This window comes from Corvus hawaiiensis, chromosome 2 (assembly GCF_020740725.1).
Source record: "Corvus hawaiiensis isolate bCorHaw1 chromosome 2, bCorHaw1.pri.cur, whole genome shotgun sequence".
Classification (NCBI taxonomy): domain Eukaryota; kingdom Metazoa; phylum Chordata; class Aves; order Passeriformes; family Corvidae; genus Corvus; species Corvus hawaiiensis.
In genome coordinates, this window is record NC_063214.1 from 48,515,516 (window position 1) to 48,538,410 (window position 22,895).

General features: G+C 42.8%; 3 protein-coding genes and 1 long non-coding RNA gene across 15 annotated transcripts in view; 3 read left to right on the top strand and 1 right to left on the bottom strand.

The window, feature by feature from the left end:
• Positions 1 to 20,828, bottom strand: part of SKA3 (spindle and kinetochore associated complex subunit 3) — a 38,935-nt gene extending 18,107 nt beyond the window's left edge. The window contains exons 1-10 of one of the 9 annotated variants that reach the window (XR_007201636.1): positions 20,625 to 20,825; positions 18,962 to 19,026; positions 17,868 to 18,033; positions 15,536 to 15,965; positions 13,762 to 13,862; positions 12,847 to 13,034; positions 12,428 to 12,643; positions 12,176 to 12,294; positions 5,807 to 5,920; positions 5,210 to 5,320 (exon numbers count right to left, since the gene is read on the bottom strand). Coding sequence is in view for 7 of the 9 variants with exons in the window: in XM_048294837.1 (XP_048150794.1) it covers positions 8,792 to 8,897; positions 12,176 to 12,294; positions 12,428 to 12,643; positions 12,847 to 13,034; positions 13,762 to 13,862; positions 15,536 to 15,965; positions 17,868 to 18,033; positions 18,962 to 19,026; positions 20,625 to 20,727 (1,494 nt within the window). In the remaining 2 variants the exon portion in view is untranslated. Of the gene's footprint in view, positions 1 to 5,209; positions 5,321 to 5,806; positions 5,921 to 8,407; positions 8,898 to 9,812; positions 11,311 to 12,175; positions 12,295 to 12,427; positions 12,644 to 12,846; positions 13,035 to 13,761; positions 13,863 to 15,535; positions 15,966 to 17,730; positions 17,734 to 17,867; positions 18,034 to 18,961; positions 19,027 to 20,624 lie in introns of those variants that run through there. The other 8 variants (XM_048294838.1, XM_048294841.1, XM_048294840.1 and 5 more) reach the window with 8 other exon arrangements.
• Positions 1,152 to 4,311, top strand: SAP18 (Sin3A associated protein 18). The gene is made up of 4 exons (XM_048294845.1): positions 1,152 to 1,290; positions 1,510 to 1,619; positions 3,046 to 3,168; positions 3,837 to 4,311. Exons 1-4 carry the CDS (start codon positions 1,177 to 1,179, stop codon positions 3,991 to 3,993), a joined length of 504 nt encoding a protein of 167 aa, XP_048150802.1. The 5' UTR covers positions 1,152 to 1,176; the 3' UTR covers positions 3,994 to 4,311.
• On the top strand, positions 12,958 to 20,630 carry LOC125321668. 2 transcript variants are annotated; one of them, XR_007201638.1, is made up of 4 exons: positions 12,958 to 13,043; positions 15,022 to 15,087; positions 18,000 to 18,122; positions 20,052 to 20,630. It is a non-coding gene; the product is annotated as an uncharacterized LOC125321668 (long non-coding RNA). The 2 variants fall into 2 exon arrangements; XR_007201637.1 differs by lacking the exon at positions 20,052 to 20,630 and having other exon boundaries at positions 18,000 to 18,331.
• A 93-nt stretch (positions 20,829 to 20,921) lies between the features above and the next one.
• MRPL57 (mitochondrial ribosomal protein L57) lies at positions 20,922 to 22,479 on the top strand. Of its 3 annotated transcripts, none has more exons than XM_048294852.1 (2): positions 20,922 to 20,967; positions 22,011 to 22,479. In XM_048294852.1, the coding sequence occupies exon 2, from the start codon at positions 22,016 to 22,018 to the stop codon at positions 22,325 to 22,327; it is 312 nt and encodes a 103-aa protein (XP_048150809.1). In that variant the 5' UTR covers positions 20,922 to 20,967; positions 22,011 to 22,015; the 3' UTR covers positions 22,328 to 22,479. The 3 variants fall into 3 exon arrangements, with proteins under 3 accessions (XP_048150809.1, XP_048150811.1, XP_048150810.1); XM_048294854.1 differs by lacking the exon at positions 20,922 to 20,967 and adding an exon at positions 21,013 to 21,091; XM_048294853.1 differs by lacking the exon at positions 20,922 to 20,967 and adding an exon at positions 21,131 to 21,219.
• The last annotated feature ends 416 nt before the right edge of the window (positions 22,480 to 22,895 follow it).

The following is a 22,895-nucleotide window of genomic DNA, read 5'->3' on the forward strand; positions in this document are numbered from 1 at the left end:
TATACTTACATCTGGTGCCAGACTTACACTCAGGACAGCAGCCCAAACACACCCTGAACTCCCTGACTCGGAGACGTACACTGCACAACAGGGACCCTGAGACACAGCTCCAGTGGCACCCATGCTGATCTCTGCTGCAAGCACCAACAGAGAATTGTGTGAGCAGTGCAGGCACACCACAATAATACAGCATTGAATACGGCTTAGCGGGGTGGTTAAGGGATGGGAGAATGTGTGGCATGAGGACAGGCTGGGAGAGCCGGGGCTGTTCAGAGAGATGGCTCACTGTGTGGGAATACTTGGCAGGCAGGAGAACACTGACAGCCAGGCTTCTCAGCGATGCCCAGCCACAGAACCAGAGGTAAAGGGCACAAACTGACAAAAGAAATGACCTTTTTTTGTTTGTTTTTCTTTGTTTTAACTGCAAAGGCAACTGAGCACTGGAGCAGGTTGCCCAGAGATCTCCATCCTTGGGTATATTTAGAATGGACACAGAGCTGACCCTGGGCAACCAGCCCTTGCTGATCCTGCTTTGAGCACGGGTTTGGACTCGGCAGCCTCCCCCAGAGCTCCCTTCCAGCCCCAGCGAATCTCTGAGTCCCTGACATGCGATTATTTTGCACCTGCAAGCCCATATGCTTCTGCATAATTTTACAGAGAAACTTAATTTTGTTTTACTCTCAAAATGAGAAATAAATTCAGAGGAAATAATCCAAGTGTAAATTCTGCGAAAACAACTGAACCCCTCTCCCCACACTGCTCTGAGTAACAAGCAACTCTCGACATTTTAAAAAAGCTATCACATCACAAAACCACGTATTTTTTACTCTTTTATAGACGGTATATATTCCCACTTATTTTGTGAGACACAACCACAGACTCAAATTTAACCTAATGAAAGATTCCACTGAGAGAATAAGACCCCAAGACCGTAAATGGGAAGCGTATGCATTTGATCTTTCCCTGAATGCAATATTAAGGGAAATTATAGTCTAAATAGATTTCCCGCTAATTCACTTCACCCTGCTGCTACTTCGAGCGGCGGAGGGCACACCTCCCCGACCTTAAAGCCCTGCACTAAGCCCAGCTCTACCCGCGGCTCCCCGAGGGAAGGGCGGTGCCTCAGGCCCGGGGGAGGAGCCCCGCCGGGGCCGCCCCCGCCCCTGCTCTCGCGAGATGGGCGGCGCGCGGCGGGACATCCGGGAGCGGCGCGGCAAGATGGCGGTGGAGTCGCGGGTGACGCAGGAGGAGATCAAGAAGGAGCCGGAGAAGCCGATCGACCGTGAGAAGGTGTCCGGAGTGCTGGGTGGTCGTGCCGCGCCGCTCCGCCGGCCGCTCCAAGGGCGGAGCGGGGGTGGGGGGAGTGTTGAGCGTCTGGTGACGACGTGGGGCCTCAGGCCGCGGGGGGGGGGGGGGGGGGGGGGCGTGGCGAACGGCCCCTCGTCCCAATCCCCACCCCTGCGGCTCCTCGCCCCCATCCTCACCCCCATCCTCGTTCTCACCCCGCAGACGTGCCCGTTGCTGCTTCGCGTCTTCACCACCAACAATGGGCGGCACCACCGCATGGACGAGTTCTCCCGCGGCAACGTGCCCTCCAGCGAGCTGCAGATCTACACCTGGTGAGTGGCACCTCCTCTACGCCTGGCTGTGGCACCGGGCGAGCGCGGCCTCGCCTGGGTCCCAGGTGCCGGGGGGAGTTGTGCAGGCTCCGGTCGGAGCAGGAAACGCGGGGGAGTTTTCGCCGCCGCTGGAGTGGAGCGGTTCTGGCTGTGCCCTGGCAGCTGAGAGGGGGCATGTCTGGAAGCACAACTTTGCGCAGCAGTGAGCGCTCAGCCACTGAGACTTAGTGCGGCTGAATTGTCCAATTACTGCTGCATGTAATCGGTGGCTTGTGCTGTGGCGATGGTTATCACAACGCATCTACTCAACGCAGACGTTTTCCTTTAATGTGTATATTTTGTTCCAACAGCCCCGTTTATCCAAGAGAAGTAGTTGTCCCAGAAGGCTTGAACTGTAGTGTGAATGGTTTGTTGGTTTAACTCAGACCCTTCTGAGAGTGGAGTAATGAGTTTTCTTTTTGCATAACAGAGAGCTGCTTTTTATCACTGTCAGATTTATTTTGGAGAACTGCCTTAGTCTCCGTTGCAAACATGTTAGGTATTGTTTGTAGTATTTTGAAGAATGCCTTTGAAAAGGACTTAGGCTACTTTTTAAACCTGCCTTTGTCTTCATGATGTTTGCCAGAGTTGTAACTCAGTATGTTGTGTAGTTGAAGAAATCCATTTTTGTGGCTACCAAAGCATGCAGTTCTAATTTACTTCTAAGTGGGATTTATGGACTCTGTCCAGGCTGTTGGTGGTGTCTGAGTTGTTTGCCATCTGCAGAAGTCAGAATGGGCATTGTCTGTCAACATACTGCTCCTTGGTTGCCTGAAGCTCGAAGTGAGTGCACAGTCTCTATAATCAGAGACACTTTCGTTGTGATGATTGAGTACTTCTGTTCTTGAAATGCTAGACATGAGCTGTAGCCCTGCTCTGGTTGAAGGCTGGATAAAGGACCGCTGCCTGCTAGGGCACAAATGGAAAACTATTTTTTTTTCTGCTTTTCTTACATTTCCACTAATAGTTATTATTAGAGCAACTATCTCTAATACAGATGTCAGCTTAAGTGAGGAAACTCTTACATTGTGCCTTGTATAAATGCATTAATGCATTTAAAAAAATAGGCTCCTGCTGTTTAAATGGTAACTGTTCAGAGAGACGTGGAAATGCAGATGTTGAAATGTGCATAGAGGTGAAGAGATTCCTCTTGAGTATGGCAGTGAATCAGACACAGTTGCACTGGAGCATGTTGGCTCCAGTGTGCAGTAAGCGGTGAATTCTCCCAGGTGTTACAGTCGATAACTGTGGTCACAGGGTATGCCAAGGCAAAGAAACATATGGTTAAATTGGAGCAATGTATTGATTCTATATTAAAAGTTTTGGGAAGCTTTTATGACTGTTCCTTTGAGAGTGTGAAGCACTTCGGTTTGTTTGTTTAATTTAGGATGGATGCAACTCTGAAAGAGCTGACCAGCTTAGTGAAAGAAGTTTACCCAGAAGCACGGAAGAAGGGCACACATTTCAACTTTGCAATTGTTTTTACAGATCTCAAGAGGCCTGGCTATAGGTAAATGAAATTTCTTCTCTGAGTTAATAGAATACTTTGGGCACCAGAGCATTGGATTATTCTTCATTAACACTGATTTTAAAGTTCAGAACCCACATACTAAATTTCTTAAGTTCTGTATTATGACTGCTACAAACTCTAAATTGTGCTTGATGACCATCCCTGTTAATGTGTTCCCAAAACAATGAGCCAGTGTACTTGAAGGCTTTGATTGCTGTATTGGCAGCTGGAGCATGGCCCTCCAACTTGAGATAATGCTTTCTTCCTGGTAGGTCTTGCACCTGAGTTACAGCAGTGATCTTGTTACAGGTGTCTCTCTTCCAAAATGGCATGAGCTAATCTTTGTCAGCATCCAGTGGATGTACCCTACTCTGGAATCTGGTGGGGTCTTGTGCTTTGTCTGTATGGGAGGGGGTAAGGGGTTCTTGCTAGTATTTAACATAATAGGGTAGAGGGCTCCACTGCCCTGTCAGAAAGAGAGTTTGGTGTAGCTTTTCTTGGTGCACCCAGGAGTGCAGAGAAAACTGAGCGTTTTGAGTACACAGCCACATGTGTGCAGTGCAGGGAATGGCATGGGAAAGGGGTTGTGATCTGGTGCAGTTCCTGTTTTGGACATCTGGAGAGATTGGCCGCTAATAACTAACTTGCCTTTCCTCTGCTACTCACAGGGTGAAGGAGATCGGCAGCACCATGTCAGGCAGGAAGGGCACAGATGATTCCATGACACTGCAGTCTCAGAAATTCCAGATAGGAGACTACTTGGATATAGCAATTACTCCTCCAAATCGTGCACCACCCCCATCAAGCCGCATGAGACCTTACTAAACTCTTGCTTCTTTGTATGATTACATATTCTGTTTACTCCTACTTGCTGTTCTAAAGCAGGCTTATTTTTTTGCTTTTGTTGCTAAGCACCTGAAGACAAAGCTGAACATTGTAGAAGAAAGTTAACTCTTAAACCTTAACTTTTAGTTTGTTTAGAAGAAACCCCTTTAGCAGCACCATCATCCTATCCCTCATTGTTATAGTTTGAATAGCAAGTTAGTCTGTCCAGTGTTCAAAAGACTTCCATGAAATATGACCAGGAGGATTACAGGTGTTCTGTAGTTTTGTCTTGTTTGGAATAAAAGTTGATGTTATTAATCTTTTGATCGTTTGTGGTGTATCGATGCTTGAGGCTGCTCTGTGTTAGAAGTTACTAATGAAGCTGGGGGGTGTTGAGGGATGGTCAGCAGTCAGCTTCTAGAATCGGAAAATGGAGGACGGGGTAGCTCAGGGATCTCAGTTGTCCACGGGGCAACTGGAAAACTGGTGTGTGTGGTGGTGTTTGGTACCTGAAGGAGCAGGAGGAGGAAAGGGTGACCCATTTCTCAGCAAAGCGGTGCAGTGTGGGACTTAGCTTGCTGCTTGCCAGATGCTGAGTTATGCAGGTGCCTCTGGTCTTCCAGCAGGGTCCAGCTGTCCTCGGTCCTTGGCTGAGAGCATCCAGCTGGTCCGGGCAGGACCACGTGCTTGGTTTCTGCACCTTGAGCCCCTGTGCTCAGGGCAAGGCAAGAGCAGGAGTAGAAGCAGTAACTGCTCATTAGAACTTCCACTTTCCTCAGCTAAGGCCTGAGCAGAGGCTTGGACAGAAGTAAATGTTCCTGTCTGCTGAGGACAAGGTGTGCTTTGCTTCATGAGCTGTGATCTATTTTGGGTTTTTTTCCTCGCAGGAGTCCCTTGGTTCAGTATAGCCTGAGGGATTTTAGGTTCAGTTCAGCTCATGGCTTAACCCTCTTCTATCCCCCTTCTCTGGGTTCTGAGTTAGGGAGCTGCAATTTCAGCCTTCATGAATGTCTCTCATTTGCAGAATCACCTACATCTGAGTCACTGCTCCCCTAAGACTGAAAAGTGCTCCCCACCTTTTTTTTAAAGAGAGCTCAAGAAAAGACACTTATAAATGCTGCGTGTAAAGGACTGAGCCTGAAAGTGGCAGTGGAGCTGATTTATTGCCAGAATTGGCATGGGTGGGATGTGTTTCTGTGGCACAGTCACCTCTGATCTGAGGCAGTGGTGCTCCAAATACTGCTGCTGTGAGGAATCCATGTCAGAACAGCTCAGGGACTTCTGTTACCAGGGGCAGGCTTGCTCAGGTTGGGGACGCTTGACAGACCTGGACAGACAGAAAAGCAAAGACCACTGCTAAGTGGTCTCACTGATTGCCCTGGGGCATCATCTGTCATGCAGAATGAGTGCGGTAACCAGCACCTAATTACAGAATTGCACGGCTCCCACCAAAGGGAAGGACAAACTTGCCATTAGAGGTACACAGGAATATGGGCATTTCCTCAGTTTTGTGTGCTGGTTTTTGCTTTAATTGCATTTAAGGATAATTCTTAAATGTAGTCACTATATAAGGCAACAGCAGCAACTGAGCCTGTGGCTGTGACTCAGCTGCTCTGGGAGGTGACTTGACTTTGCTGCTGGAATGGGAGACAGGGCCAGGGAATGCTGGTGGCTGCCCAGCTGGCGGAGAAAAAGAACAGCTACTGCCTTTATATGTGGTGGCCAATATGAAGCAAAATTGCCAGGAAATGAACGTGCGGAACTGCCTTCAGTAGCAAATAGTTCATTCAGCTTGTTTGGTTGAGGAGTTTACCTTTCCTTGACTGCCATGAATGTATAAACCTCAGCTGATTTCTTCCCCAGCTGTTTCAGGATAAACATCTCTCATTCTCAAATCACACGGAAAGGTAATGCAGAAGTGCAGAGCCTATTATTATGGGAAAAGACACTTGAGAGATTAGTGTAGTTGAGGTTGGGGGTTTCCTGCATCAACAATCCACCTGGCAATCCAAGCTGATGGCAGCAGCTGTGAAAGCAGACAGCACCAGGGTGCAACCATCTAGATGTGGCAAGAGGTGGAAGGGAAGTGAAAGCTGTCACCAGCTCACCTCATAGTGCACAGGAGGGAATTCAGTCAGTGACCTGGTTGTGTTTGACTCCAAAAGCTACTATGAAAGTTGAGGAGGGATGTCAGTCCTTAAAAAGAGCAAAATATGTAGAGCACTGTGGTTTGGGGAAATTAAAACACGGTCACCAACAGCGAGCAATCCCATATGCTCAGGAAGTGGTGTAGACAACGCTGTATCCCGATTTGTCAATCCACAGGATTTGCGTTGTATGCAGCAATTTGATGAGGAATTTTTGTCCCTCATCAATGCAGCTGGATGAGGTATTTTTCTTTCTTGGATGTTTAAAGGCCTAAGAGACACAACTCTGTTACACGTCTACCCTGTCAATAGCAACCACTCCTCCAAAGCTTTTTACCTCCCAGTTGAGTAAGGCAAAGAACTAGGATGACAGCTCTCCAGAAAAGGTTTCCTGACTTTGACATTTCTCTGAGGTAACCGTCCCTGCCCAGCAGCCCAGGCAGCTCTTGCCTCCTGCCCATGCCCTGCCAGGGATACCACACCTACCCCCACTTCCCTTCCAGGTGTCTCTCCAGGCCTCCCCTTCTCCCTGTCCTTTCTCAGAGGGCCTTTTTTCTCTGCCTCCAACCAGTGACAAACATCCAGATCACTCCCACAGGTCTCCAGCCTGTGTTCCCTGGCTTCTGGCTGCAGCAGCAAGCCCGGTGAGCTGGGCTCCCTGGCGGGTCAGAAGCATTCCACTTCCTGCCTGTGGGGTGCAGCACCATCAAACAGACCCAGCTACAGAACCGAGATAACTTCCCCTAATTTCTTTTTTTACCCTCAGCAGCACCTTCTGGAGGCTGCCCTGCTCCCGTAGATGGGGCTTGCTCTTTCTGTGTCCCTTCTGATGTGTGTTTCCTGTCTGTCTAGGTTTGGCTTGTCATGAAGGACTGTCTGCTGTGCGTCCCCAAGCAAACTTGACTCTTAGTTTCAATTTAGTCCCCTCATTTTATGCACCTAAGGCAATGTTTTTTTTCAATCTAATAAACAGAAAAGAAGGTATATCAAAAATGCTATTTTTTTCCTCACCAAGAACCCCCCCACCGTTGCCTTGTTACACCTTACATAAATGTTGCTGCCACTGTTGATCATTAGCCAGGCTTTCAGTTAACACGGGGAGGAAAAATGATTCTTTTCCACATGCTCAGGCCTTAATTAAGTTTTCACAGTCACCTGATTTCATTACCCTTCCAGTACAGGTACATATGTGTGTGTATACACATGTACATACATCCAGGAACAGAGACTACAGCATCAGAAGAGCAGCCAGCTCCTTTGCTGCAGTGGCAGCACAAGCCTGATATAAATTCTGCAACACCTTTAGGAAAGGTCCTGGTGTGGGGGTTAATTCCCTCTGTAGTTTAAGGAGTGAGGACAACTCACTCCTACACTTCATCAGTAACCTGGGCACTACTAGACACAGTCCTCCTTCCATGTTTGCTGTCTGACTGGAGCAGTTGTGGACACTTAAATTCTACTTCACAGCTCTGGTCAAAAGCAGAAACAGCTTCAATGCAGCAGGAAAACATTAAGCATTATCAGCAAGATCTCACTTTTGTAATGGAAAGCATGGAAAAATGAGGAGGTCTCTGAAATCCTATTGTGTCAGAGCAAGTGAATGATGACAGCCATGGTGGTGTTCAAAGATCAGCACTGTAAGTAATGCAACAGCTAAGGTTCAACCTGCCAAAACCAAAGCAAATCAATTATCTGCTGTTGTTGTCTCAGCTCTCGTGCCTGGACTTTGTGTGACCTGGGTTAAAAAAAAGAGTATTTCCCACAAATGGACATTTTTTTTTAAACTCTTCAACTTGAGTTAGGCAAGACAAGTTCAAAGAAATTAATGGATCTGGTCAGGTCCCTACTATGATGTCAATTGCCTCTTTGTAAAAATAGGTATTGGTGCAAGAACAGCATAAGGTTTTACATTTAAGTTGATATAGGCAACATCAGCCAATGTCTTCCTGTTAGAGAGTTGTACTCCTTTGGACTAACACACACATGCTTCCATAGTGTGGCCACTGGATATCTTCTTCGTTCCATATAAATGCCACAATATCTGTATTATTGTCCCATGGGGAAACAACAAGGTACTCCCAAAACAGAAGGCAGATCCAACACCAGCTACAGCTGTTGATGGAGCACGTGCAACCACCGTGAGTGCTGGAACATTTGAATAGTGACAAGTGAGAACAAAGCAAATATGACATTTTACAGGAAATTTAAAGCATCCATGGTGCTTTAAAAAAACAAGGAAGCCTAGACTCCAATTATTGCTTCAGTGGTTAATAAAAACATCAATAAAAACACAGTGGGAGGCACTAGAAGTAATGCTTGTCAATTATCCCTTTGACAACCATCTGGGAAGTTTCATTTTACTGAGAGATCTAAAATTGTGTTCAACCTTAGGCAAAGTATTTCCCAGATAAGAAAGCACTGACCACCTTATTAAGGGGCTTCCTGGGCAGAACAATTGAGATGCTCCTTTGACAATAAATGGCATTAGGGAGAGAAGCTTCTATTAGCTGACAAATTTTATATATTTAAAACAAACAACAAAAAAAGAGAAAATATTAAGAACCACAGCAAATGAAGGAAAAGTAAAGGCTACGCTTTTTTGGTTACTTTTCAGATGTTCTTAAATACTAAAGAGCAATTTTGTGCTGGTTTCAATCTTTTCTGAGAGCAGGCACTGCTAGGAGATGTGATCCTGTTCTTGCCCTTCCCTTACACCTGATCCAGCACTCACATGGGCAAATGCTGAGCTTGAGATTACTGTTGGGAAGGACAAACTAGAAGAGAAAACAAAAGTAATTAGCCTTTCAGTGTCTTGGCAAGTGAAGAAATCGATTGTAAAACTGTACAATCCCTAGATTCTGTGCAGGGGAATTGGTGAAACAGCCTCTAGTGGAAGCAGCCCCCCCTGCCCAGTTAAACTAAATAAAGCACAACACAGAACCATACTCTGGGAATTTTGCTTGTTTTCAGGTGATGACTGTACATTGCTTCTGCAAGAGGTTTGCTACTTATTTAGCTGTTTATCCAAACTGCACTTCCTGACAGGCCAATGCTGTTGAAGAAATTCACTCCACAACAAACCAACATGTAAAATTTAAGTACTTTTTCATCATTCCCACTTTGACACGTTACTAACTTTAGAGTGCAGCAGGATGAGCCTTTCTCATATTAATGATATGTAGCACAAAATATTAATAGGCAAGCAAAATGATGCGAGTGCCTTGCAGTGAGAACCCCAGCACTAATGCAGGAAAGTACAGTGGAGTGCTGAGGTGTTCCCAAGTTTAGGGGAAAGACTTCCCAAAGCTCTTTTGTGAATTTTGTTAGTTGAAGGCAAGGGGAATACAGCAAGGTCTGGGACAGAAGTGCTGCTTGTTCCATTTCATATTAAAAGGAGATCTGGCTTGCCTCTGGGCAAGAACGTAGTCATAAAGTGCTGTGGAGGGAAAATGCAGGCTGTGAAATCCCTCCTGTTTAGCGGTGGTAAATCTGTCGGGTTGAAACACTCTTGCTCTGCAGCAAGAATACTTCGTACCTTTCCAAGGCCATGAAATTTCAGAACCAGCATTCACCCCACCAGGCTTCAATCTATGAAAACGCTGGAAGTGGGTGTGGCCTTCACTCTCTGAAGAGGATGGGTAGAACAAATAAATGTTCTTATAGCAGACAACAAGCATTTGAGACAGATTTATTTAGTATCCCAAAGTGTTAATTAACCTCACAGACTGACACATTAATACATACTTTTCTTTTAAACAGAAACTAGCTTTTTCTATGACAGCGTGCTCAGGTCAGAACTAGTAGAAAATCACCTTCTCCAATTAATTTGATGTACACTTATCCTGGAAAACGACTGTAATAGCAGGAAAAAGGCACCTTTACTTGTTAAATTTTAATCAGGACAAGTCTGTCTAAGCAACTGAAGAAATACTTGTAGGCATCTCTAGATGTTTGCATATTCTGAAGACTTAAAAAAATGTGGAGTTGAGAGTTCAGAAAAGCATCCCCTTATCCCCATCTCCTGGGACAGTCTCTCCTTTCTCATGCGTTGCATGTTTGCCCTCATATAAATGATAGACTTTCAGTCAACAACTGGAAGACAAATGATAAGAGCAGACCTGGAGTCAGAGGAATAGCTGACACTGCAAACAGCAAACTGGCTCCAAACAAGGGTATGTAGCTGGGTTTTCTAGTGGAAAACAGTAAAAGTGCTAGTAGAACAAAGTCCTAATTACTATGACTACCAAAAGAGTGCCAAACAGCTCTGAGAACTTAAGCTTGGTCAGCTACTGCAGGGTTAGATGTGCACATTTAGAAGTGACAGCAGCACTGAAGAGAATACACATGGCAGCAGCAGGAGCGGAAGCAATCACCTACACTCCTGCCAGCCAATTCTTCCAGCAGTTGAAGATACACATAACCAATATCAATTCCACATTTTCAAATAATTTAACAGTCCAGCCAGACTACAAAGAAACCAGATGCATAGCACCTGATAACTATGTCGATGTATATTAAGAAAGAAGCTGCATGGGAAACACTTGTCTGCCAGAGAAGTAATAGCCAGTCTGATGCAGGAATGTGTCAGATACATCTTGGCACTGCAGAAATCACTAAAAGCACCAAAGTGCTTTAAACAGTAAAGAAGGAGTTACTCTTCCAATACAAAAAAAATTACTTGTTTCTGTTGATGATACCAAAGACTGTTGAGGTACCCGACTTCAGCCTCAGCCCTGAAATGGTGTAGGAGTCACCAGAAGAGCCAGAGATACCCACTTTTTTAAGCACTATACTGGACTTTCTTTCTATTACAACCTAACTGCACTCTCTACAGCCTACTGCAAATGCAATCCTACACACAACTGAACATGAATCTCCATTCCTCTTTGAAGTGTAATATATTTAAAACCCCTCAATAGATTTTGGCAATAATGTCCATAGAAAATTAAGCACAAGCTGTTAGTTCAAACAAGTTTACCCACATCATGGATAAAGAATTTTTCTCCATTAAAAAAGCTTTTTCTTGGTATGGCTCTTTCTTCCCACCAGTATTTCCTTTTGCTTTTTGAACTTGTTATGATTTGGTGACAAGATCCATGAATGTGAAACAGTTTCAACATGGTCTTCAGTTTCATTTCAGATGTTTGGCCTGAAAACTCCACGATATCCTCTGAAAATATACCCAGATGTGTTTGTGAGCTTATTTGAATCGTATTTTGAATTAGCAGAAGACAAAAATATTGAAAACTTGTCTTCTTTATCTTGACAACAAAAAATGAAGGATCAGCTAAAGTGAGATTACTCAAATGGATTCCAACTCCTAAGTATAGTAAGATACCAACTTTTATCAGTCTCACTCTGGGTTTTGTTCCTTACTGGAACTCTGGGGTTTGTACCTTTTGTACCTCCTATTAAAATAGTCTGTAGAGACTCTAAGTTTAACAGATAATCAACTAGCATAATATATATATTACATTGAATCAGGAATATCTACACTTTGATAAAGTTGTCATAAAAACTTCTTTATATTCAAATTGATGGTGTTCTTTATAAAACTATTATTCACTTGTTCTAAGATTACTCATACTTATTGTACCTTTTCAGTTCAAAGAATTTTGTCTTTGTCAAAACAACTATGAAAACAGTTCTCACTTAGATACTTTTCACCAAATTCTTTTGGTTTATTGCCTAAATTTACTCAGAAAGCATTCACTGGTGCTTTGATTGCCACAAAGCAAAGTATACCTACAGGTAAACCCACAGTAAAACTCTGCCTTCCTTTTCATTGGCGGTTTTGTTGGTTTTTTTGTTTGTTTGCTTTAAATTTGGGAGGATCCAAACACACCATCAACTATAATATCTGTTCTTTAAAAACGGGTAGTTTTTACCATGCCAAAATCCAGTTAGTCACAGAAGCAAGAGCTGTTTTGGTAGTTGAGGAGCAAGCAACTGCATGAATTTCTCAGTACATTAAAGCCTCTTTGTACCTCCTACAAATAAAATTTCTTAACCAAATTTGTAAAATGTAATCATACCTGTTCTCTTTGTTGCAGTAATCAGTGGAATCACTTTCATATCTTGTAGTATTTCCTGCCTTGGTCTCCATTTCCTTGGCTTTAGAAGAGTCTACCTTATGATTATATTGGGAAAGAATCTATAGGAAACATTAAACAGGAATAAAAAGGATTACCTAAGAACTCAAAACAGATGGATTACAGATAGAACTAGGCCCTTTTAATTTTAGTATTTTGATATTAAAAATAGGGGAAAAAAGCATATTAGCTAACCTTTAGAACATCATCTGGTATCCTTGTTATTTCTGGAGGTGGAGGAGTATTGAGTAACTGGTCATAGTGTTTCAGTTTGGGAGGGGAAGAGTCCCCAAAATGTTTAAGATTCTCATCAGAGCACCCAGCAAAAGGAATTCTATCTTCTTTGTATTGTGTATCTTTTGCATCCTTCTTTGTCATTGACTCAATCTTCCCCCCTGGCTTTACCTGCTGCTGCAAAAGTAGTATTAAATGCCTTCAGTTAATTTACTTATGTTAGGTAAGATATTTAGTAAATGTTCTTACAGAATTATGATTAGAAAAAACTTTTACAGTGACATAAGAAAAAAACAGTATTGGAAAAGAATACCAAACTGAGATTTAAAAATCTGCTTATGGCAAAGTAAGTGAAAATGTATATAATTGCTATTTACTACCTTAGCTTCTGCTTTTAGCCATCTTGTTTGAAAATCTGGACACTGTGGTGTTGCTGCATGACTGGGAAAAGGCTGTTCCTTTGTCTCTGGCGACCTTGATGATACTGTACTATTTGTTTTGGAAGAGACCTTCACATCAGGAGTACAGAACACAAATACCATAGGAGAAGCCATCCAGTCAGCTGCTGCTATCAAGGGTGAGCAAAATAAAATTAAAAATATATGCGTGCACACACATATATAACTATTAGCAGTTCCAGTCTCATTTTCTAAAACATGTTTATCATTTTAGTTGATATTTTGTTTGATCCATCCAAATTACAATATTCCTTAAAAGCAGCAAATGCAGAAACAAGTAGTCATTCTAGTCCCACTACTGAATATAACAGAAGAAGCCCAGCTTAAATCAACATTGCTTTCCCTTCTCATTTACCCAATCGTCACTATGTTTGTCCCAAGATTTTTACGGATTTTTAAAATAACCTATTTCTCCTCTCAAAGAAGTTTTAGCATCACTCTTAAAAGTCTTAAATTACTGTCTTGCTAGCCCCTTTCTTTCCTGTCTTTAAACAGATCCAATGGGTATTCTCAGAAAAAAAAAAGGCTAAGTTGGCAAAACAGTACTTTTATTTCAAATAAGGGTAAGCTGCAGTTACAAAATGATTAATTCTGCTGCATAATTCCAGTTGGATATGAGTGCAAGAATGAGGAAAGATTTATACCTTATAAAGGGAGAAACTTTCCCATGGAAGCCATCAACATTTTTTAGACATTAGTACTCATACAATGACTTGCCCTGAATTAACTATATTTAACCAGAAATACAATTTAAGTTTACCATGTGCTTACAATGCATTTACACATGCATTCTGTAAAAATGCATATGTATATTTATTTCATATATTTTTAACTTACCATTCTCAGCTCTCGTACTTGATTTTGATGCAGGAGTAACCATGATTTCCCTGACTGTCATTTCTGGCAAATTCCCTCCATTATCATCTCCTTTAACCAACCTGAAAACCAAATCCCCAATTAGCTCTCAAGTATTATGAAGAGGTCACAATTAAAGGAATTTTGCCAACCTGATCGCTTTTCTAGTATTCATTAATGAATATGCAAGTAAAAAAATAGTTTTCTCAAATATGAATGTTTTATAGATTTATTATCTGTGATTCTTCTGCAGTTTGTAGTATGCACATGTTCAGTCCAGCCACAAATGACCAAATACATTGAGATTTCAACCTAATGCATTAAGAAAAAAACCAAACCCAAACCAACCAAAAAGATGCCCGTGGTAGGACAGATGCCTATTCTGTGTTGGGGGTTTTATTTTGAACTGCCTGTTGCCTAAGCAATTCTATAGAACAAGAGGAAATCTTTTCTGCTTTTAAACAAATAAGAGTCTTGTGAACACTGAAAGATTTTTAATTGAATTTTTAAGTTTAAATAAGATTGTTTATCTTAATCAAATACAATAGAGCTTTAAAGCAATTTTAGTAATTACATAACTATTTCAAGGGAGAAATTCCAAAATTATTTTAAAAGAAAATTTAGTGATTTCAAAGTAACAAGCTATTTAATATCAATTCCATAACACTGGAAACAGAAATTTTAAAAACTATTTTTTCATATCCAATATATTCTAGTGAAAAAATGGGACATGCAGTTAAGAGAGAGTACCAGGCAAAATGTGGAAGCTTCCCTAACCGACACACAAAACTGTCTCTTTAAAGAAAATTGTTTTAAGTGTTTAAAAAGTAATCTTAACTATGATAATCAGATTTAGATCTTCTCTACAAAATGTCCAAGCTTAAAAAACCCCCCAATAGACAGTATAGGCAGGATATGAGGCAGTATATTTTACTTAGATGAACACATCTCAAACTTTGGGTTAAATAAAAAAGTAACTTTTCAAGTCAGTTTTGTCTTTGAAGTCTTAGAGATAGTTGAAACCCTATGATTTTTAGTTTTTACAATGAGTAGAACCCATAGAATTTTTTAAGTGGCTTTCATGCATATGATCCTTGTTTTCCAAACAATTTCTCTAAATATCAAGTATTTAGGTACTGTCAGCTTTTAAAATTGAACATATTGCTAATACTAACTATAAAAACATGACCTATTAACTACGTGCATGACCTCACTGCTGCAATTATTTTTCTTTATAATTAGAACAGTGAAAATCTAGAGAAGTCTTTTCAGCTCCAGAAGACTGGAACAAAAGGAGCAAACTGTAAGGTGGGGCTTATGTTAGAAACAACACAGTGCTTCTATAAATTTACTGAATGCTTTACAAACTGTTTTCTGTTAACACTACTAAAGCTTCTGAAACCTTTACACTGGCTGTATAATATTTATGGCAGACAAGCCCAGGCCCAAACCCATGGTTAAGGAAAACAACAGATCACATTGTGTTTTTCTCTTTGTAAATACATTGTATATGGAAAATTCTTATGGTGCAGTCAAGGCAAGGAGCACATCAGATGTATTTCATGTCAGCATTTGGCACTGCAATGGGTATGTGAAAAGATGTGTACAGAGTTAAATAACGCAGGACCAACCAGCTAAGAGATAACAATCACCCACCTGAAGACAAAGAGAAGGGTGATAGCAGCAAGTAATTAGTACAGCAAGAAGAAAATACAGAAAATTCAGTAGACAAACAGTCTGAACTCCAGTAACTTACTTTTTGATTGTCTGAGAAGTTTTATGAATAAGTGACATCGTATAATCTTCATTCATACACATGGTATGTTCACTAATGCCAAAGTGTTCAAGTTTTGGTGTCACACATTCATAATCATCCATCTTCAGCTTACATTTCGGTGTTTTGGGCAAAGCACGGGGTGTTCGCAGGTTTAGTGGAGTCTCATTCTTTGGCTTTTGTTGATGTGCACTTGTTGTGTGCTGTGCTTTCACTGCACTCCAAGGCCTGGAGAAAGCGTATTGTGAAAGGCCAAAATCAGAAAGCTGGAGGTTGTGCAGTGGGTCTTTGGGCAACAGTGGCTTCTCAGTACAAGCAGATAGATGAGGTACATCATTTGCTTTTTCTTCATCAGATTTATTCTGGACAGACATTGCTGATTCACAGTTAACTTCCTCCTCCTCTTCTTTTTAAGAAAAGGAATGAAAAAAAAATTACGTCAGAAGTTCCTGTTTTAAGAATTTATAAAATAAATTCGGACACTTCCCCAGTATTCAAATTTTTTTACTTGTTATTGTAAAAAATAGATTCCTTCTTTCACTTTAAAGTATTGAACCTGAAGCTACAACAGATAGCAAAAGCTTGTATCAAGCTAAACTATATTTATAAGTCACATATTTACTGAATTTCACTCTGCTAAATATTATTCACTCTGGTAAATATTATTTCTAGTGAAAATGAAATTCAAAGATTTTTACACAAGAGTATTTTTCTCCCTGCATAGAGATGAAAGGTTTTTGGGGAAAGAGCAAAGGCTGCAGGCAGTACTAGAATGCTCATTCTTCAGAAAAACAGTATTGAAGAAAGGTTATGAAGCAGCAACTAAAAACTTATGAAAGAAGATAGTTTTTTAGATGACAAGAGTCCACTGCAAAAATACGTAAATGTGTAATCTGTACATTTCTGGAGTTAGATAAACCAAACCACCCCAAAACATCGATGAATTTCTGCATGATGTAGTAAGTGAAAGGGTCTGGAGCACAAGTCCTGTGAGGAGCAGCTGAGGGAGCTGGGGGTGTTCAGCCCGGAGAAAAGGAGGCTCAGGGGAGACCTTATCCCTCTCTGCAACTCCCTGAAAGGAGGCTGTAGCCAGGTGGGGGTCTGCCTCTTCTCCCAGGTAACAAGTGGTAGGACAAGATGACACAGTCTTAAGCTGCACCAGGGGAGATTCAGGTTGGACATTAGCAAGAATTTTTTCACAGAAAGGGTGATTAGACATTGGAATGAACTTCCCAGGGAATCACTGTCCCTGGAGGTGTTTAAGGAAAGACTGGACACGGCATGGTCTGGTTGACTTGGTGGTGTTCAGCCACAGGTTGGACTTGATGATTCAGAAGTCTTTTCCAACTTAATTGATTCTGTGAGGTGGGTAGGGGGAGGGAGGCTATTTAAAGTAATGCACCTTCTGGGATGCACTGGTATTTTGTCTTCAGATACGCTTAGCTTAAAAATACAACTTAAAAATAATTTAACCTTGTAACTCTGTTTGGAGACTTATTTAAAAGCAAAGAGAGTATAGGAAGAAAGGTACTATAAAAATCAGAGCCTTCTGCCTTATCTGTGTGAAACAGCTACAGTAGCTTAACTTGGACATCAATATGGTTCACAACCATAATTTTGTGTAAAGACTGGATAATGCTCAGGGAAGGTTAAGGCCCCATCAAAGGCTTTTTGAAGACTGATTGGGCTCTTGATACCAAAAGGAGTATGTGTAGTACTGACAGCTGTAGTACTTTAACTCATTTGGCACATCTGGATTTTTCAGACAGTTGTGTGTGCATTTTCTGACTGGATTAAGGACCTCCTTCCCCCAACAACCAAGCTGCCACTGCTTGTCACATGCCACCTAATTCCTGCACATTCTTCTCTTGCCCCATTTGTGCTGTGAAACAGACATTTTAAGATTTTCTCTAGGATGGTTTAAGTTAATGAAACCACCACATATGAATACGAACCAACGGAGGTGCATCTACAGTAGTTCCTCATGCATGAGAAGCTGAAGCAGCGTAATTCTCTGGGTTACAAAAACATGCTTGCTAACACGTTTTCTGAATATAATTACTGAAAAAAACCCAAACCTCAACACAAACTAACCTAAAGGCATGCCAGAAGATCTAACTCCAAGTGTTTGTGTTTTGGTTTATTCTTATGGCACCAATCACAACAAAATCTTTTACCCTCTGGCTATTATTATAAAGCAAATAACATGGTTGTACTTGATCTCTTAATTAATAGAAATATACACATAGATAAAGAGAAACATTTTACAAAAATGATACTGTTCTTCACATACTGTATTGACAAGAAATATTACCTGTAGAGTCTTTGACATGTGGTTTGTAGCCATATTTCTGGAACAGCTCTCTTATTTTTCCAAGATCTGCTGAATTTCTTTGCATCAATATTTCACTTGCCTTCAAAAAGTCACGAATTGCTTTTTTTTCAGAGCAACTCCTATCAAGACTGGCACTAATATCTTCCTTTGGGGACAGAGAGGGGGAGTGGAACATAAAAATACTGGTTTTCAAATCATCACAAGCTAGTTGTTTACACATGAAGCATTTTGGAAGTAAGTATTCAACTGCAATTCAGATGAAGATAAGCAGTGAATTTAGGTCTTTTCTACAGCTGAAAACCATGAGGTATATACACCTACAGAACACCAGGAATATATGGGGCATAAGTGTATAAAAACTTTTAAAGGTAACTGTAATGACAGTTCACAATATGATAACTACTTACTGGTAACCTTGAAAAAAAAAAAAAATGCTTTAACTCCAGAAAAATACGAGATTAGTTTGGACTCTTACTCTATATGTACAAAGAATTATTGCAGAGCAAAAGGTAAATCTCACATTTATATCACTCAATTATTTGAGTGATATAAATATATATAATATATAAATATATATCACTCTATATTGCTCATTTCTATAACCCATTTTTCCTACTTCTGTATAAGAAATAAACAACATTTTCCACAAGTTTAACTGAATGGCTGAAGGTACTGAAACTTCTGTGAAGATTGATTTTTTTCTAAAGGCTGCTCATGGAAAACAAGCAAGCTTATATTTTTTGTTGGGAGCTGCTGCTCCTGAATCATTCTCCTCATACCTTGGCACAGCTACAGCTTCCTTGTAACCTTTGTTCCCTGCTTACCTGAGTGACGATAGTGACTGCAAACTAATAAACATTGCTAAATGTACTTCGGGTCACCCACAAGTTTTTGGGCATTACCCCAATACCCATGGCCATTATGAGGACTCAGAGGTAACTGAGTAAAAATAAGGGTTATAACTGCTGACCAACAAAGCTGAATTGTGGCTTACTGATCAAAACAGAACCATAAGTTTATGGAACATGCACATGCATGTAATTTTTCAAGAAGGAAGTGAGGTAAGATTTTACCTTCTGAGTCTTGATTTCACAGTGGAGGTCATGCAAGACTGTTGTTGGAGATTCATCTTCGTAGTCTTCGAGATTCACGTTCACATAAAAGAGTTTGGAAAGTAAAAAAGGTGTCTTAGTGTTTTAGCATGTGAGTAACATTCTACGTGGGAATGCAATTTCCTGTATTAGCAGATGAGAGGCTGGACATGACCCAGCCATGTGCCCTCACAGCCCAGAGAGCCAGAGGTGTCCTGGGCTGCATCCAAAGCAGCGTGGGCAGCAGGGCCAGGGAGGGGATTCTGCCCCTCTGCTCTGCTCTGGTGAGACCCCACCTGCAGGGCTGCATCCAGCTCTGGGGTCCCAGCACAGGGAGGACATGGAGCTGTTGGAGTGAGTCCAGAGGAGGGACACCAGGATGGTCAGAGGGACAGAGCACCTCTCCTACAAGGAAAAGGCTGAGAGAACTGGGATTGTTGAGCGTGGAAGAGAGGCTGCTTCAGGATGAATTAAGTGCAGCCTTCAGTACCTGAAGGGAGCCTACAAGAAAGATAGAGAAGGTCTTTTTACAAAGGCATGTAGTGACAGGACAAGGGGGAATGTATTCAAACTAAGAGAGAGCAGATTTAGATTAGATATTAGGAGGAAGTTCTTTGCTGTGAGAATGGTGAGGCTCTGGAACAGGTTGCTCAGAGAAGCTGTGGATGCCTCATCCCTGGAAGTGCTCAAGGCCAGATTGGATGGGGTTCTGAGCAGCCTGGTCTGGTGGAAGGTGTTCCTGCCCATGGCAGGGGGTTGGAACCAGGTGATCTTTAAGGTCCATTCCAACTCGAACCATTCTATGTTTCTATGATATTAGAGATGTTGGATTTGTACATTAGACAGAGCGAGTCAATACAGAAAAAACCAGAGAGAACTAGTTTCTGTCGGGTACCCCGCACAGCAAAAACCTGCCCTTTGTACAGTGTGTTAAACTCCACAGAGAAACTGCCCAGGCTTCCACTTTAATGTTGCAGCTAACACTGTAGAAATTGATGTATAGAAGATATTGATAAAACGGGTTGGTCCCTGGGCTGTCAAGAATTACTTATGCTAAAATTTTATCCTTAAGGAGCTTGCATGAAGTCGGAAAAAAGTGATATAGACACCAGTGAAAAATAAGTATCAGCAGAAAACTGAATTCTTCCACCGAACTTGCACGTGGGCAGATGCATTGTTCCATACACGACGCAGCAGTCGTTACTTTTTTCACTGGAAACCAAGCCTAATGCAAATGGTGTAAAAGAGGGCACCTGCTACGTAACATGACATAGAAACACAATCAGAAGCCTGAGCTATCTGCCCAGAGAGAGAACATGACCTGAAAATGTTTTCCTATATCGATCCACGAAAAGAAGGAGAAGCAAGAATGTGATTCCCATTTCATCCCGATCATCCTATCTTTCTCCAAGACAAAAACTCAACCACACACCCACAAAGGCGCTCAGAGAGACAACAAGGAGCAGCCCAAACAATTCACAGCCGAGCAACCCGCAGGTTCACGCCCGGGCCTACCAAAGGCCCTCCCAGAGGAGCACAGGGGGACAGTGGCAGGCGGGAACGCAAATCGGGCAAGGAGCCCCGAGGAACAAGCGCGAAGCCACCAGCCCCAGGCGTGCGGCCCATGGCCGGGGGCTGCACTTACCCACGTCCTCCCGGAGCATGGCCCGCTCCAGCTGCTTCACATCCTTCTCCACCGTGAGGGCCAGGTCCCGCAGCTTGCCGAAGAAGCCCCTGGTCACGTCCATGGCTCCGAGTCGGGGAAGCGGAGCGCGGAGGTAGCGGGACCGGGGCGGCCCAGAGCGGAACGGAACGGAACGGGCCGAGTCGCGCGCGCCACTGAGGGGCTTCAAACTGCCGCCAGCGCGAGCCTCATTGGCGCTGCCGGGCTCCGCCCGCCGCCGCCTCTCGCGAGAGCCGCGCTCCCCGCCCGCCCGCCGCCATCTTGGCTTCTCCGTGGGGAGCGGAGCCGCCGCCGGAGCTTCCCGGTGAGTGCGGCCGGGAGTGGAACTGGGGCCTGGGGCAGCGGCACCCTCACGGGTACCCGCGGCTTCGCTTCTAAATCGGGCCAGAGAGTGGGACGCTGGCGTGCGGCTGCACCGTGGGAACGGGGTGGGTTAGCTTCACTTAGCGGCAGTGCTGGTTTGTGCCCTGGTAAAAGTGCCTGGGTGACTTACTTGGTCACGGCACCAAGGCTGACAGCGTTCATGAAGCGTTTGGACAACTCTCTCAGGCACATGGTGCGGCTCTTGGGGATGTACTGTGCATGGCCAGTTGGACTCGATGGTCCTTGTGGGTCTCTTCCAAGTCCGCGTAGTCTGTGATTCTGTAAAGCTGATGAAATCCGGTGTAATGAGAAAGCCGGGCGTGGGCGGGTTTGGGACTAATAATGAACACGGTAACGAAGAGCACATGTGTAAAATCTAAACGTCATTCGGCCTTTCCTGCCCACTACACCCAGTGTGTTGTGTCAGTCTGTTCGTGCTTTCCGCTTACGCCACTTGGTCTAATTCAGGGTATTGCTTCTCTCTACCATCCGATTTCCCTTGGACAGAATACAAGACTAGGTAATTACATACTAATAAGCTTACGGAGAGCCTGTAGTTCAAAACCTAATGCTAGGAAAGGCCAGATTTGGATCGAGAAGACAGAGCTGGAAGTACTCCGTGTACTAAACACAGCTGTTTGAAGAAGGCATGACCAAAATGAACCCTTCATTCTTGAGTATCTGACTGGATTTTTCTTAAATAACTTATGGAGTATATGCTTTAATTGTGGAGTAAGGATAACTGAATAAATTCTTAAGCTACACAGATTTCAGTTCCCCTTTTCTGATAAAATTTCCAGTATATCTGGCCTTGTGCTGCCTGCTGTGTGTGATGGTTTGTGAGTACCAAGTTCTGAGCTTGAACCTTCAAACCAGCCAGCTAAAAGGCAGTGGAGTGAATGCAGGGCTTTTAATTTTTCTTGTCAAAGTTTTATTTTTGTCCCTAAGGTAATGAGTATTTTATATTTCTGTTTATGTTTTAAGGCAAAATGTTTTTAACAACAGTATTACTGCGGAAGAGAATTCCTGGAAAACAATGGATTGGGAAGTACAGGCAGCCAAGACAGGTTACCACTTCAATGAAGCAAGCAATGATCCGAAGGTTGGAAATTGAAGCAGAGAATGAATATTGGCTCAGCCGACCTTACCTGACACAGGAACAGGAATACAAACACAACACAGAAGAGAGACGTGCGAAGTGGGAAGCTTTCAAAAGCCTGAAACAAGCCAAGTTCCCTGAGCACAGATACATCAGCGATCATTTAAACCACTTAAATGTGTCAAAGAAATGGACATGTTGAATAATACAGCATATTTATGTTTGGCACATGTCATGCACTACCCTAGAATCTGCTCTCGTACCTGTTACGGTAATTCACTGTAATTAGGGTGTGTGACAGATAAGACTTTGCTGGGGTGTACGAAGTACAACATTAAAAAGAGTTCTCTGGAACAGTGTCTATTTTCTTATTGTTTTGTTAGAGAAGTTCTATGTGTGGCTCTCTACCATCTGCCCACCTTCTGTTCTTCAGGGCTTAAACAGCAAGTTACCAGGTGCAGTGGTGGTGATTTATAGATAACCTAGCTTACAGCTTCAGTGGTTGCCTTCTGAAAGCCTGGAGAACACTCCTGCTGTGTTGAAAGGGCTCATGTGCTGATACTGGCCAGATGGCTCGGGCTAGCCACTCTCCCTTCCTCAGGGATTTTTCTGTGTATACCAGTACTTGAGACACGACTATGACACTTGCCGTCAGGCATGCAAGGACCAAGGGGAACTAGAACTGCAGAGACAGGAGGATGAGGCTGGAATTCATGGAATATTACAAAATGTTCCATTTTTAAAAAAACTTTCTGGAAAGAATTGTTGAT

Coding starts and splice junctions, on each gene's coding strand:
- SAP18 (XM_048294845.1), top strand. CDS start 1,177: ATGGGCGGCGCGCGGCGGGACATCCGGGAGCGGCGCGGCAAGATGGCG. Junction 1,291..1,509: donor AGCCGATCGACCGTGAGAAG/GTGTCCGGAGTG, acceptor CTCACCCCGCAG/ACGTGCCCGTTGCTGCTTCG. Junction 3,169..3,836: donor CTCAAGAGGCCTGGCTATAG/GTAAATGAAATT, acceptor TGCTACTCACAG/GGTGAAGGAGATCGGCAGCA.
- MRPL57 (XM_048294852.1), top strand. CDS start 22,016: ATGTTTTTAACAACAGTATTACTGCGGAAGAGAATTCCTGGAAAACAA.